Source organism: Gopherus flavomarginatus, chromosome 8, assembly GCF_025201925.1.
Source record: "Gopherus flavomarginatus isolate rGopFla2 chromosome 8, rGopFla2.mat.asm, whole genome shotgun sequence".
Taxonomy (NCBI): domain Eukaryota; kingdom Metazoa; phylum Chordata; order Testudines; family Testudinidae; genus Gopherus; species Gopherus flavomarginatus.
The window spans coordinates 82,062,375-82,077,604 of NC_066624.1; the positions used below are offsets into that span (position 1 = coordinate 82,062,375).

At 42.3% G+C, this 15,230-nt stretch overlaps 1 protein-coding gene across 2 annotated transcripts in view; it reads right to left on the bottom strand.

The window, feature by feature from the left end:
• Window positions 1-11,475, bottom strand: part of XRN1 (5'-3' exoribonuclease 1) — an 86,609-nt gene extending 75,134 nt beyond the window's left edge. For both annotated transcript variants that reach the window (XM_050965786.1, XM_050965785.1), the window contains exons 1-6: window positions 11,122-11,475; window positions 4,578-4,810; window positions 2,544-2,641; window positions 2,133-2,242; window positions 1,938-2,048; window positions 1,617-1,699 (exon numbers count right to left, since the gene is read on the bottom strand). In XM_050965786.1, coding sequence (XP_050821743.1) covers window positions 1,617-1,699; window positions 1,938-2,048; window positions 2,133-2,242; window positions 2,544-2,641; window positions 4,578-4,810; window positions 11,122-11,196 — 710 coding nt within the window. In that variant the 5' untranslated portion in view covers window positions 11,197-11,475. The remainder of the gene's footprint in view (window positions 1-1,616; window positions 1,700-1,937; window positions 2,049-2,132; window positions 2,243-2,543; window positions 2,642-4,577; window positions 4,811-11,121) is intronic.
• Window positions 11,476-15,230: the final 3,755 nt, after the last annotated feature.

The window sequence follows — 15,230 nt, forward strand, 5'->3', positions numbered from 1 at the left end:
GGTTGGGGTTGGTCTGGGCCATAATGGACTAAACCCTGCCTGGTTAAGCCAGAGGAAGAAGCCCCAAAGCACAAGCTGTGCTGTGCTGGGGTTACCGGGTAGTGGCTCTCCCCGTTCTCCTTCCTGCCCTGGGCTGGCTCAGGCCAGAGGAGTCAGGAGGAGACACGGGCAGTGGCTAGGAGGCTGCCCTGGAGCCAGGGGCTGGAATCATGGCAGATCAAGTCTCGGTACACGTGGAAAGGGGTTGCTGGGGGGCTGCAGGTATCAGGGCTGCTGTTCTCCAGGCAGCCGCCTGCAGGGGCACACGCAGGAAGGGAACACGCCCGGTTGGGGAGGGAGGCGAGAACACCAGTCTTTTTCTGCGCCCTTCTGCTTTGCACGCCTGAGGAAAGTGTCTCACTCGCCTCGCCCTTGTTACGGCACTGCGCATGCTCAGGGTCTAACTGATCATCATATGTGGGGTCAGGAAGGAATTTTTCCCAAGACCAGTTTGGCAGTGATCTCTAGAGTTTTTCTCCTCTGCAGCATAGGTGCAGGTCACTTGCTGCGATCATCTGGATATAGCCCACTTAATCAATTCTGTGTCATTGTGGGGGCTTTGGTGCACCTCAGTCCCTCCTATTCTCGGCTTGTGATACACAATTGGTTAGTTTCCCGTGGGCTGTAATACCTTGGTTTCATTTTGGTTTCTGGGTTTAGTGTGTGAGTGCTGGAGCCTGTGATATACAGGAAGCCAGACTAGATGATCTGGGGTCTCTTCTGGCCTTAAACTTTATAAGGCATGGTCCAGTCCTTTTGCACTGAAATTTATTTTGGGTTCTTAGCTAGAGCACATCAACAAGAGCTATGTATCTCTTTAGGTACTTACATGGCTTTCATTACCATAGTATCTTAGAGCTTTCCTGTACATACAAGATAGAATGTTCTCTCTCTCTCTCTCTCTCCGGCCCACCCCGCCACCAAGAAGTTTAGGATCTGTTTACATGGGGATAGTGATCAGAATAGCTTCCTGTGTGGACACACTAATCCCAGAAGGAGGGGCCTTCTTCTGATTTACCTTTATCTGTAGATTAAAGGAAATTGGGAAAAGGTATTCCTATACTCTGGAATAAGAATGTCCAGAGGGGAGCCACTCAGGAATAGTTTACTCCTCAATTGCCATTCTGGTCAATCTCCCCAGGTAGACAAGTCCTTAGTGGTTTTTTGTTTTCGTTTTTTAAATGAAAAAATCTATAAGAACAAGTACAGTCTATGTGGGAAATAGCATCAATATAGTATGAGCTGCCAGCCCTAGGGCATGAAGCCAGAGGCACAATGTGGTGCATTATAGCTCTCAGGATCTTCTAGCAGTTCAGTTGGTATTAGGTTCCACAAGCACCAAATTGCACACTTTTTTTCTATTTGCTGATTCAGGCAAATAGAAAATATTTTAACATAAATATTAATATTTATAAAATAATTTATATTAATTTATAATATTCACCCATCATCAAATTAAAATACAACAGTTATCTGACTGATTAAATATGCAGTCATTTAAAGAAAATATTCTAAGCAACCCTGCATCTTTTGGATCTCCTTTCTTCCTATAAATAAGATTTTTAGAAGCAGTTTACCTCTGGGATTTTTTGCCACCAAACCTGACTTCTTCTCTTAAAAGTGAGAAATGTGACTCATGACTTGTTAATCCAAGCATAATCTGTGGAAATAAGAGATTAATAAGGGGTTTTATTATTATTATTCAAGAAGTGACCAGTGCCAGGATATTTCCATGCTCCGTGGTTCCTCAGTGTAAATTTTTAGTTTGCCATAAATGTCAAGTTTTTTGTTTAATAATGTTTTATAGTCATATATTCCAACATAATATTGAATAGATGCCCAAGTCACAGACATATTAGCCTTTTGTCATTATGAGTATAAAATATATTTGCACATACCAAGTCAGCATCTAAACCATATAGACAATGTCTTGTGTTTGGATCGTAATCAGGCTTTGTTTTCTCTGATCGGATAAATTCCATAATTTTATGCTCTCCTTCACCTGGTGTCTAAATGCAAAGATAAAACAATTTAATAAACACTATTCTGAAAAAACTATTTAAAAAAAAATTCAGTAATATAAAACCAATAACCTCGTGGCCTGATAAGTAGACAGTTACGCCATGCCAGGATTTGTCTGTGGAAATCTTCATATTTACAAAATACTTCAGATGTTCGTGCAACCTGGCCATGAAATCAGTCCCTAGTAACAGAAATGTACAAGTTTCATCTTCTGATACATTGTCATTTTAAGAGTTAGTCAAAATTCCATTTATACATTTATGAGGGATATTAGTGATAGAAAAAAACAATTCATTTTTGCAACATATGGAAAATGGAGTACTTTTGAAGAGTTTTCAGGTTTTAAATATTAAATTTGGGTGGGATTTTCAAAAGTGCCCAAGTGATTTAGCAGAACAAATCCTATTGAAAAATCAGATGACAGAAAGGCAAAATGATTAATCACAGCAATTCTCCTGTAAGTAACCAGCACATTTTCCTACCTGGTGTAATACAATTGGAGTCAAACCTGGCTTCTGTAGGGAGAATGTCTCCTTTTTCTAAAGCCTTCTTTATTTTGTCCTCTGCTTCTCTTGCTGACCTAAAAAAATAGAATTTTACAGCATTGTATGTACACTATTTTTTTCCCTCAAAAAATTAGAGTTACTTCTTACAGTAAATAAAAAAGGAAATTTAATTCTTAGTCTTTTAATTTTGTTTTTAGTGCACATAGAAAATAGAGAAGCTGTTTTGAATTTTCTACAGCAAGGATAAGACGTATGCTGCACATAGTAGTATATACAGGGCTGAGAAGACCATTTGGGGGCCAATGGGAGGAAAGAGAAACAGCTGGCAGCAGATAAATGGCAAGTGTCAAAATACTGACTAAACTAATCTTTCCCCCTGAGAATTAAAGACAAAATAAATTCCCCGAGAATTAAAGACATAGAAGACAAAATAATTTGCAGACAATCTCTTCATTTTCATCTTGATGCTCTCCTCCCCACTCCCACCTGTTTTCCTTCACATTTTTCCTGATATTGTTCTATCCTTTTTTAATGTTTTAATTTTTCTTTAAAACCCTCTGGATTTCTTATTTGTTCTTTTCATATTTTTTCAAAACCACAATTATTCTCTCTCATCTTCTCCTCAACTCCATGCCCATCTTGCCTACTGCCCCACCATTTGTTTTTCTTTTCCTTTCAAGGGCCCCCATATGGTCTTCTCATCTCCAAACCTCCGGCTCTCTCTCTTTCCCTGGCTAGTAACAACAATAAGAGACAGGTGAAACCTGAAGAGAAACAGTCTACAGTGAATGGAATTCCCCATAGCACCCACTGGTGAAGAAAAGGAAGAACTGTAGCATCAGTTGTTCAGAATAAAAAGAGGAAATGGCCAGCCTTATCCCCAACTTCCAATATGCCCTGTCAATGTGGCTGCTGTCCCCAAAGTTCACAAAAGCTGCTAGGGGAAGCAGTAAACATCAAGATTTTAATGATCTCCACTGTATATATGATACAGATGTAAACTACATTATTTAGCTAGCCTGATGGCCAATGTTACTAGAGACTAGAGTTTTATTAGTTCTCAAACCTCAGTCTCTTTTCCTCCTCCACACTGGCTGCAAGGAAAACTTCACTATACAGTGAGCACAAAGGCTTCTTTAAGATGGCATTCACAGATTCCAAAAGCAGCCCTATTACTGCTTCTTTGCACAGTGATAAACGAGAATATGTAGATTTACAGCAAAACAGTCTTAAAGATGGAAAAAGAAGCAGCACCTATAACTTCTGTTCCCAAAAGATACACGCTGTGCTAGATCACCATTCTTGGGTCCATGCTCCTTTGAATGACCAAGGCAAAATTTTACAAATTCAAAGTTCTAAGCCAGGGGTTCTCAAACTGTGAGTCGGGACCCCAAAGTGGGTCACGATCCTGTTTTAATGGGGTCACCAGGACTGGCATTAGACTTGCTGGGGCTCGGGGCTGAAGCAAAAGCCCGAGCCCCACTGCCTGAGGCCAAAGCTGAAGTTTGAGAGCTTCAGCCCTAGGTGGTGGGGCTCAGGCTTTGGCTTCAGCCCTGGGCAACGGAGATCAGGTTACAGGCCCCCCACCCAGGGCAGTGGGGCTCGGGCTTTGCCCCCCCCCTCCTGGGGTCATGCAATAATTTTTGTTGTCAGAAGAGGGTCGCAGTGCAATGAAGTTGGAGAACCTCTGTTCTAAGCTATTGGTTCCAATAGGAGATTATTTATACTAGCCTCTGCAGTGTTGTGCAAACTGCAAGTTCCCTTCAAAAGCAAAAGATGAAAAGTACTCCCTGGTGTACAGGTTTTTTCCAAATGCACTGGCAAAAAATCCTCAGTTCTGATTTATGACTGCCCAATTATTAACAAAACCCAAACAATGCTATAGTAAAAAAGCATCACCATTTAAAACTATGTACTCAATACTTATTTCAATTTGTAAATTTAAAAAAAACTCATAAAAATGTGCTGTCCTATGGATTTACAAACAGGGCAACATTAAAATGTTTTCACCTAAAACGTCTCCCACGCTGCTGGTTCATTTTTGCTCTTGGAGCCACTCCATCAACTGCCATGAAGAAAACCTTTCTTGGTTTAATAATGCGAAATAATACTTCCAAGTAGTGAAAAATATCAGCAAAGATCTTATCATCTGAGATTCTGAAGTGAACATCGTCATCATTAGGGTGTGAACACTGATGGATGATACCATTCATATCCAGGTACAAGTTGTCAAATTCTGGAATCTAGAAAAAAGGCACATATAATATTAGGATATCAAGTTATGCAAGTACTGTTAACAGCACCTATCAATCACAGACCTAGAAAACGTTCCCTTTCTTCAGTGATAGCTTAAACAATGGAAGCTGCCCTCCAAGGCAGGAAAAGCACAGCAGGACCTGAGCTGTATGAGTCAAGGGGTTTTCCTGGGGACTGATTGTAAACATAGGGGCTGGGGCATTGATTGGGTCCAGCGGAGTGTATTAGAAGGAAAAGGCTGCCAGAAAACCAGCAGACAATGAAAGATATGTAGAGACCATGGCCTTGAGTAGGGAGCAGAGACAGAATTCCTTGGGGCACAGGATTGTTCAGAAAAGGCAGACTTGCAAAATGTGAGCAAGGAAGCTGTCTGCCATTTGTTCCTACTATTTCCAGGAAAATGGTATTTTGTGTACATTCTTTGTAAATAAACAGAATTGCACCAAAGAAATATCTTGCTCATATAAATAATGCAGCACGGCTCCAAATATTGGCTAACTGTTTGGGCCAAAAGGCAACAGTACCATCATATTTTTGTCCAAAAACCACAACACAGAGAAGGCCAGTTTGTAAAAAAACATATACTCATTCTGTACAGATATCTACTGCTTGATTTGTAAGTACTCCTGATCATAAGAGTCCCCTGGCAGTTTCAGTAGGACAGTTTCCTCACTTCCTGTGAGGACCTGTTGTCTTGTTGCTGAACCATCCACTTACCTGGGCCAAATAACTTCTAGGGGAACATTTCTGGGTTTGTGTTTATAATTCAGAATTCTAGATTTAGGAGAAGCGGAGTACTGGGGAGCATGGAGGAAAGAAAGAGGTAGAGGCAGGCTGAAGACAGAGCTAATACATCTCTAATCTCTAGCAATACCTAGCGTCTTGTTGGATATGGAGCTCAATCTGCAATGTATAAGAATGCAGCTGATGCATGGTGCTCGGTAACTATTTTTCTGCACTTCCTGGAATGACATTTAGTGTCTCTAACAAAGGAACTAATTTAGTGGTCTGATTAAACTGCACGCCCAAAGTCCGTCACGTCCACACAGACACCAGCTCTCTAGTCCCAAGGGATGGTGTGCTGCATTGACAGCACTCTAAAAAGCTGCAAAACCTTGGTGATCCACATGCCCTTTTCACATGAAGCAGAACATATGGAAAGGGTAGCAAATGACATTTTCTACATATGAAGATGCACGCTGTGATGAAATTTATTAAATCATCTATGTTTTACACAGAAAGTGCCCTTTATGCCTTCTCTCTTCTATCACGTTTTCTGCAAAAGCAAACAGAAGAAACAATGTAGTCCTGTCCAGTAGTGCCCCTTCCCCATTCTCCTCCTTCAAACAAAACAAACTTGCTTGTTTCTTCAGTATTTGAGTAGCTGGCCCAATATTTTACACCATTCTAGTATTCTCACTTATGAACTCTTCTGAATATAAGAGAACCACAGAGAAAAAGTATCTCCCCTTCACATGTATTTAAACTCTTTGCGTATAGCTCCTAGTATTTTGAATTTGTTAAAAAAAATTTCCTTTCAGATCTAAAATTGAACATTCATCTCTGATAAACAACACCAAACCTTCTTTAGTTTCCCATAGTAATTCCTTTCATACTACCACTGTCCTGGCCTGATTCTCTCCTCTCTTACCCACATTTTACACCAATATTACTCCTTCAACTTCAACAGAGTTGCTCCTGACTGATACCAGCAGAAGGGAAACATGTTTAATGGTTTCTATCTGCATGCAATACCTGCTCATTCTCTACTAAAATACTGTACACACTGGATAACAAGTAGACTAGCATGTTGTTGCTGGACTGTAGCAAACATAAAAATAGTGAAACATGTCCAGTCTGAATTCAATTTCATAATTGTCTTTGTAATTAAATGTTAGTATACAAATGATCCTGCATCTTTTTGCAATAAAGATAAATAGTGAGAAGAACACTTTATAATATTAATTTAGGCAAACATTTATTTGTACAATGTGTAAAGACAAAAATGTGAATAGTTCCAAGAAATAAACAAAACAGTTTCTCCCTGTAGTGATTAACTGAATGAAAAAAAAAAAATCACACCGTACTTGCCAATTATTTAAAAGAGATGCAGAATATGCCCTTCTTCCAACAACTATGGAAAACTATGATATAGTTAACATGACATAATTCTGCCTCCTACAGAACGTTTTTACTTTAAGAGTTCAAAAGGAAGTAGCAGTAACAAAAACAAAATCAAATAAGTAACACTAAAAAATTTATTGCTCTGATGGCAAAAGAGGATAAAATAAATTTCATGATTCAATTAGACTTTGGAGGTTTTCCACAACAAGATTAACTCAGTCAACCTGTCCACACTTGGTAATGCATAATGCCTCAGCAAAATCAATACAGAGAGCACCAAGTTATTGATTACTAAAGCCCTAAATGTTCTGGTCACCAAAAATTAATGCTCCATCTTGCTCCTGGTTCTTGGCTTTGCACTCAGGCAACTGATCACCGGAAACTGTCAATCTGCAGAAGGCACCTCCCCTTCTGGTTCCAGAAAACAGACCAAGGGTGGACATTTCATAAATTAGTCTTTCTTCCAGATTCAAAAAGACCACAACGTAGTATCTCTGGACATATAAGGAATTTTGGGGGTACTAAAAGTTAATTTTCTTTCCTTGAACAGCATGGAATTATCTCTTGGTTGAATGATGGATAAAATACTCAAAAGTTTTCCTTTATTTCTACTTTTTTCCATGTAAAGAGCCTTAAGATTGGTGGTAAAGTTATATAGTCAATCAGCCTATGAAAGTTGACCCCACAAAGAATCAATCTCCTAACCTTACAAAAAAGCCCACGGAGTCATGAATTGCTGACATAAACAAGGCTCCCCAGGCTGTAAAGGACTGTATTCCCACAACCAACTTTATGCTGTGATGGTGCTTTGCAGGCTGGCTCCACAAAGAAAGCGGGGAGGGTGAACAAGTAGGTTCAGCTAGTCCCTTTCTCTACTCCATCTGGTTCTGCTAGCAGTGGCTGCTGCTGAGTTTCTATTCTAGGAGGACACTAGGGCTTTCATAAAGGATATCAGATGATAAATTCTACACACTGATATGAATAAACCTAGTAATTAAGAGCGCTGAGTGAAGACTGCTTCTTTTTGTTCAGTGAGACTATAGTTAAAAGCAACAAACTGACACTGAAAAAAGAGTGGTACAAAAATTAGTTATAAATAACCAGAATGACTGTGTAGATACACGAGGCACTGTGCTAATATGTCAGAGTTCAAACATTGGCTTATAAAAACATTTTTTTTTATCTACTTCAGACAGAGTCTCTCTTTCACACAGAACGTGTTAACTAACACATTTTAACAGTACTTTTTAGGTGTTGTCTAGACCAGGATTTGAAGGCATGATGTTAGCATGTGTTAGCAAACACAGTAACAAGTTCTTTAAGTCTAGTACAGACAAGGCACTGTATATTTTCAATGGCTGCTAGCTGGTCATATTAAAAGCCCATTCTAACAATACACTTTTTATCCTACTGTTTCAAAGAAACAACTTACACAGTACAGCCCCAAAGAAGGCATAACTACATGGTTTTCTGCTTAAAAGCAGACTCCTCTAAGTGCTCTAAAATCCACCACGTGCTTACTTGGATTGCCTTGAAATTTGCTGTACCTTGTGGCTCCTAAAAGTTTCCTAGTTCACGTTAATGCAGTCCTCTTCAAACAGCACTACATTAATGTGAACTAGGAACCTCTTAGTTCGTGCCCGCAACATCTAAACAGAGGCGTTACAGCGCAGTACTTTGGTGCACATTCCTATTCAGACCTCCATAGTCTAAACTCCATGGCAGTGTAGACATAGTTACAGTCTCTACTAATGACTCAACTGATCTTAGTTATTTGGTATACTTCTTAGCTAATGCACAGCATTCAATGTTCCTTTGGAGAAGCAATACCGAAAAAGTTATTAATCTTAGAGTCTGTATCTACAGGTCGGCTTGTGCTCAATTGCTGAACCAGAGACTGAAATGTGCATATGTAGCAAGACTCTGCCAGAGTCAACAGCCAGAGAATTTTTTGGTAATGTGTTGTCATAGTAACTGGATGACTCAAGAGGACATGCTGTGACCATTAAACCCATGCCCAGCTGAATGTGTGTTTTACATGTTCCTTGCTCTCTGCCTGCATTCAGCAGGGAGCTTATTTTGGAATTTTTGTCCTGAGACCAAAATTTCTTGTTTAAGTGCAATATTTCAGTGTGCTCTAAAATCCACGTAGTTTTAAAAATCAGTTTTCTAAGAGGCTTCTCCCACAGTTGGGAATGCAACTTTATTTTAAAAGGCATTTTAAACCATTTTAAAGTAAAGGATTCACTTACACTAGGCTATGTTAAGGAACTATTTTAAGAACCATGTTGAATTTTAAACTTTTTGTTTGGTTCTGTCTACATTATCTGACTAAACTATGTTAGAAATTGGTTTAATCAGAACCACATGTAAATGAGGAGTAGCTTAAGTGTCAACAATTATGATGCTCCATGTGGAAGCCAGGCGCAGTTTAATTTAAACCTGTTATTAATCGATGACTTAAGCGAAACTAAAATAAAGCCAGGTCTACACTTAAAAGTTTTGTGGGCATGCTATCAAAAGGCCTAGCGTAGACAGTTATACTGTAAAAATAGGGTGCTTCAGCCAATATAGCCAATTTTGCTCACTGAACTGGAATAAACTATACCAGCAGAAGTACTTTTTGGTGGCATAGTTGTATCTACACTAGAAGGGTTTTGCCAGTATAGCTAAATGAGAAAAGTATTTTTAATTGTAGACAGCCTCATAAAAACCAAAATAAGAGTGTCTACAAAGCCTTCTGCACTGGTTTAACTAAACATTTTAAAATCACACCTTATGTTAAGTTGGTGCAACTCTTGGCAGATAAAGCCAAAATGAACAAACAGTTGACTGGGAGTATGATGAGGCATTGTTAACCAACATCGTTTTATGCTTTCAACCCCCTCTGAGAATCCAGCATAGACTCTGGTAATTTCAAAGACTAGGATATTACTGTCCCTTTATCTAAGGCAGTGAATCTCAACCTGTGGCCCAACCAGCACACAGCTTCGGCCCATGTGACATTCTCAGGGCCATACAGGTAGTACATATATTGTGTGGATGTGGCCCCTATAATATAGAGAGCTGCATATGCAGCCCTAGATGATAAAAATGTTGAGAACCACTGATCTAGGACAAGAGATTAGTAGTTTAATTGTCTTTTCATCTTTGAAAGTCTTCTGTTTTCCATTCTTTTGTCTTAACTACTTATGGTTTGTCTATTTGGGGAATCATTCCAGAATAGCTATTCCTGATTAGCTCCATGTGTGGATACTCTTATTCCAGAATAAGAACGCCTTATTCTGAATCAGTTTAACATGATTTAGAATAAATGCATCCAGACATGGAGCTAATCGGGAATAGTGAATCTGCTTTAATTTCCTACCTTATTCTGAATTAATTTAAATGCATAGACAAGCCCTCTACCCACTAACTATATGATTTTCAACCTCTCTTTAAATTACTTTAAAATAATATGTAGTTATTCTAATAAACATCAACATGTTGACTACAGCAACATATGTCCACGTTTCCTAAACATATAATATTTAGAAGTCTACTTTACTTACTTTTAGACCACCCTCAATTACTTACACAGAACCGGAGTTGGACCAAGGTTAAGCGCTTAAAAAAAAAACGCACCATGATGTTGTCTTCTACATCCAAGCAATGCTGTTAAACAAAACAGCTGCATTCTATCTTTTGAAAAGCGCCTTCCAAACGTACCTAGAGGGGTTGCTGGTGAAGCTAGTGGTGGTTGCTAGCAAGTTTATTATGCCGTGTTATAAAAGGTCAAACTAAGGAGCTGCTGAACTAGACCTAGACGTGTTCCGAGAAAGAAAAATAAATCAACGAACAGACGCGGGAGGCTACGAGCAGGCACTGCTCTCCCCATAACGCAGGGCTGGCACCAGCCCCAGCCTCCCAGCAGCTGTGTTTGCGGAGGCGTGTCAGCGAGGCCCGCTGCAGAGCTCGCTTCCTGGCACCGTGTCCTGCCGGGAACCCTCGGGAGCGGCCTGGCTGCTCACGGGGGCGAGGCAGGTCAGCGCAGCGCCGCACACGAGCCTGGAGCCGTTAGCGGGGCCGCCCTCCGCAGTGAGCTGGCTGCGGCGAAGCACGGGGACACTCTCCCGTGGCCGGAGCGCGGCTGGGGCACCCCCCAGCCCGCTACCCCCGGCCCAGCGCCGCTCACCTGATGCTCCTTCAGCACCTGGCTGAGGCAGGGATACCGCTCCGAGACCCACCGGTAGAACTTGGGGACCCCCATGGCCGCCGCCTACCCTAGCCCGACCGGACCCAAACAGCCCTTCCCCCACCGCCGGCTTCCTTCCGGCGCGTCCTACTGACAGCCAGGCCGCCCAGCCACCACAGAGCGCGGCGCAGAGCGGCCCGACTCCACCCATAGAGACTGAGGCGGAGACAGAGCGTCTTTCCTCACAACTCGCCGATTTTGGGGCAGCCCTGCGGGCCGGTGCAGGAGCTCGCTCGCTTCCCCACTCCCCCGGGAGACGAGCCAGCGCGGCCGGCCGGGCGCCACAGTCTCGTGAGTGACCCCACTCAGAACGTGCCGGTGCGTCAGCGCGGACCTACCGGGGTTAGCCCGGTCGGGGCCACCTCGTCACCGAGAGACTTGCCCTCTCTGCCTCGGCCGCCGGCGGAGTAGCCCAAACTCAAGCTGCCCCCCTGGCAGAATTTCCCGCGCCACCACACCGGCGCTGGGGTTAGTGAGTGGCACAGGTAGCGTGCGAGGTACGGACACCTGTCCAGCAGCAGCTGGGCACAATAGAGTGATCAGACAGCAAATATGAAAAATCTGGACGGGGGGGGGGGTATTAGGAGCCTATGTAAGAAAAAGACCCAAAAATCAGGACTGTCCCTATAAAATCGGGACATCTGGTCACCCTAGGGCACAAGCATATCCACCAGCAGGCACCCCACAGAGGGTACAAGTTTGGGGCCATAAGCGGGCAAGGCTCTTTAGCGACCCATAGCAAGACATCAGCCCAGCGCTGCCCTAGGGCCAATGATCTATGTGAGCTTCGCAAAATTGGTATGAAAATGTACAAACCCACCTGCCATCCATCCACCTTCCCCTTTAATGCTTGTACAAAACCAAACCCCACTCACCCTGGTTGAGTGGAGCTTGCCTATGCTAGGAAACACCTGTTCCCTTGCTTAACAAAGGCCTAAGCAGTGCTAAGAACTCAGATGCAGGTAACCCAGTGGCTACAGCTGCTGGGCTCAGCACCATGCTATCTAGCCCTGCGGGGAAAAGAGCTAATAAACATGATGCTGAAAAAAGCATTAGCAAGCAAGAAGCTTTTCAAAACTTTCCCAGGTGTAGATCAGGCCTGGGGAGCAGAATGTTGCAAGGCAGATCTAAATGAGGAGCTGAGCTAGATAACGAACCAAGGACTGAAAGGTTCCCATTATGTTTCCTGGATCATTGAGTTACTTACACCAGGGACTGGCAACCTTTGGCACGTGGCTCACCAGGGTAAGCCCCATGGTGGGCCAGGCTGGGACAGTTTACCTGCCGCATCCACATTGGCTGATCACGGCTCACACTGGCCACGATTCGCCACTCCAGGCCAATGGGGCTGCAGGAAGCAGCATGGACCAAAGGACATGCTGGCCCTGAGAAGTGTCCTGGGACCTTGCTTTGGTTATGTTGTCATGTCACCTGGTCCTAAACACCATCTTGGACTTCTAGTGATTTTCCACTAAAAGGAGGGGGAGGTCAAGACTGGGAAACAAAAGATTCCAGCCTTATGTAAATTCTATTTAAGGCTGGGGAGTAAATTGATCTTGGTTCATGCTTCACTGAATCCCCACCCAGGATGACAGCTGGAAAGATGTAAGAAAGAAAGACACAAGGGTGGGGAGGGGAGATGAGTGCTGTCTGGAAAAGGGATCTGGTGTGTGAATATGGTTTCTGAAGATTTAAGCTGCAAGCATCATAGCTAACTTGCATTCTGCCCAAAAGCAACATTTAGGGTGAGAAATTACTTCTTAAAACCAGTCTCTAACATCTTAAGCTTCATATTTGTGTTTTATTTGCTTAGTAAACTGCTTTGTTCTGTTTGCTATCCCTCATCATGACTTAAAATCTGTCTTTGTAGTTAATAAACTTGTTTTTATTATAAAACCCAATTTGTGCAATTTATAACTGTGGCGGGGGGGGGGGGGCAAGAAGTTGTGCATATCTTCCTCCACATTGAGGGAGAGGATGAATTTATGAGCTTATGTTGTATAGAGTTCTGTACAGTGCAAAACTATATTATTTTGGGTTTATACCCCAAAGGAGGTGTCCATGTGAATGTCCAAGCTGATTCCTCCCACACACAGCTAATCTCAGTGTCTCTGTGTCCACTTGCAGCTGGGTGTGTCTCTACTTGTGTGTATGCCAGAGAAAGCTTGAAGGCCTGGCCCAGCTAAGACAGGGTGAGGAAACCCAGGCTGGTGGAACTGGCAGAACCAGTAGGACCCCAGCACATCAAGTGGCATCCCAGATGAGAGGTGCAACCTGTCACGGCGGGATTGTTTCCAGCTTCTTCCTATCATAGGCACTGGTCATCAGTTGTGTGCAGAAGTTCCTTTTCCCTCCTGCACAGTTGTGCAGAGTGCTGCACAGCAGCTTTTACACTGATATCACGAAAGCACCAGCTAGGCTCATGCCCAGCAGAAAATCCAGCTTTGCAGCATCACTCTGTGCTGTGACTACAGCACAGTGGCTTCCCCTGTAGCTTTTGGTCACTTGGCCTTATAGTTTCCCTTTCCAGGAAGAGGGCTACCCTTTCACCAACCTAGCCAGAAGGGTTCTCCATTGGCCACCTTAAGAAGGACAGAAGAGAAAACAGAAGGGAGAGGAGGAAATTCCGAGGATGAAGGGTACAAGGGAGAGGAGAGATGAGATACTGAATTGAGAGATGAAACCAGTATCTGTACACAAGGTTTTGGGGGTGACTGCATAAGAAGCAGAGAATGGAGAAGGAAACATCTTAAAGGAATTTGTGTTTTTTCAAATTAAAAAAGAGAAAGTAGAAAAACAAGGAACAAATAAATAAGGCAATACTGAAGAGGATATAGGTATTTAGAAAAAACAGGGCTCATAAGGGACTGGGTAGAAACTGCATAGTTAATTCCAGTTCTATTTCAAACGTACAGATCTTAATCAGAATATGTAAAACAGTATAAGAATCTCCAAGCTAGCTTTAGCTCAGCAGTGTTGTTTACATTTCAATTTTATGCATCATACATCACTACCTTATTTTAGTACAAAAATTACCCAGCATAGAATCCAAGTGATGGCATTTTAAAAACTGATATTCCTGGAAGCAGGTTTGGGCAAGCTTATGTATTCACAGGACAGCATTAATCCATTTCAGCATCATTTTTAATGTTCTCTTATTTTAGATGACTGTCCAGGTTCCCAGGAGAACAATGGTGAGAAGATATTTACAGTTCTGCATAGTATTTAAATTCAGAGGGGCATTGCAACCTATTTGAAATTCAGATTAACTAGGAATGACCATTTGCATCTGGCTGCAGAACAATAGCTGCTACATAAAGGACTAGTACAGAAGTATGCCTGCCTCTTAACAGAAGAAACTTTAAAAAATTATATACTAGATTTGCCACAATATTTTCTAGCCCAGTGTCGCACAGATAATACTTTCTTTTGTTACTGATTTAGAAAGCACTCTGGACAGTCGTTTCTCCCGTCAGTGAAAATTGAATATATTAAAAAACACATTACTTACTTTTGTTTCTAGAAAAATTCTGTTTGACTTGAGTGGGAAATAACAGGGGCTAGAAAATTGCTTCACATGGGAAAACCTACAAGAAAGGAATGGGAAATAGATTTGCCAATAGTGGAGGAAGCGAGGGGTTCTGTCCAGATGCTACAAGCAGGGGGTCCTGTGCCTGAGCAATGGCTCTGAGGGGCTGCTCTTTCTGCAGCAATGGAGTCACTGCTAAAGATTCCTCTGACCACTTCTCTCTGTTTCCCCTTAATTGGGTTTCACAGTATGGCAGGCTGGGGCAAGGATGTTAGTGCAGCTTCAGGACATGAGTTTGCCCCTCCCCACCAACAAAAAGATCCTTATGGTGTGAAGGGACAGTAACACAAAGGCCCCTCAATCCCTTTACTTACAGAAGGATGGAGATCCAGGCATGCGTGGAGGGGCTATTCTGTGCACAGATCCAAGGAATGATTCTCTCCATTATAATGTATTACTCCTACTGCACCATACATGTTCATGACACTTCATAGACAAATACTAGATCTCTGTCCCAAAG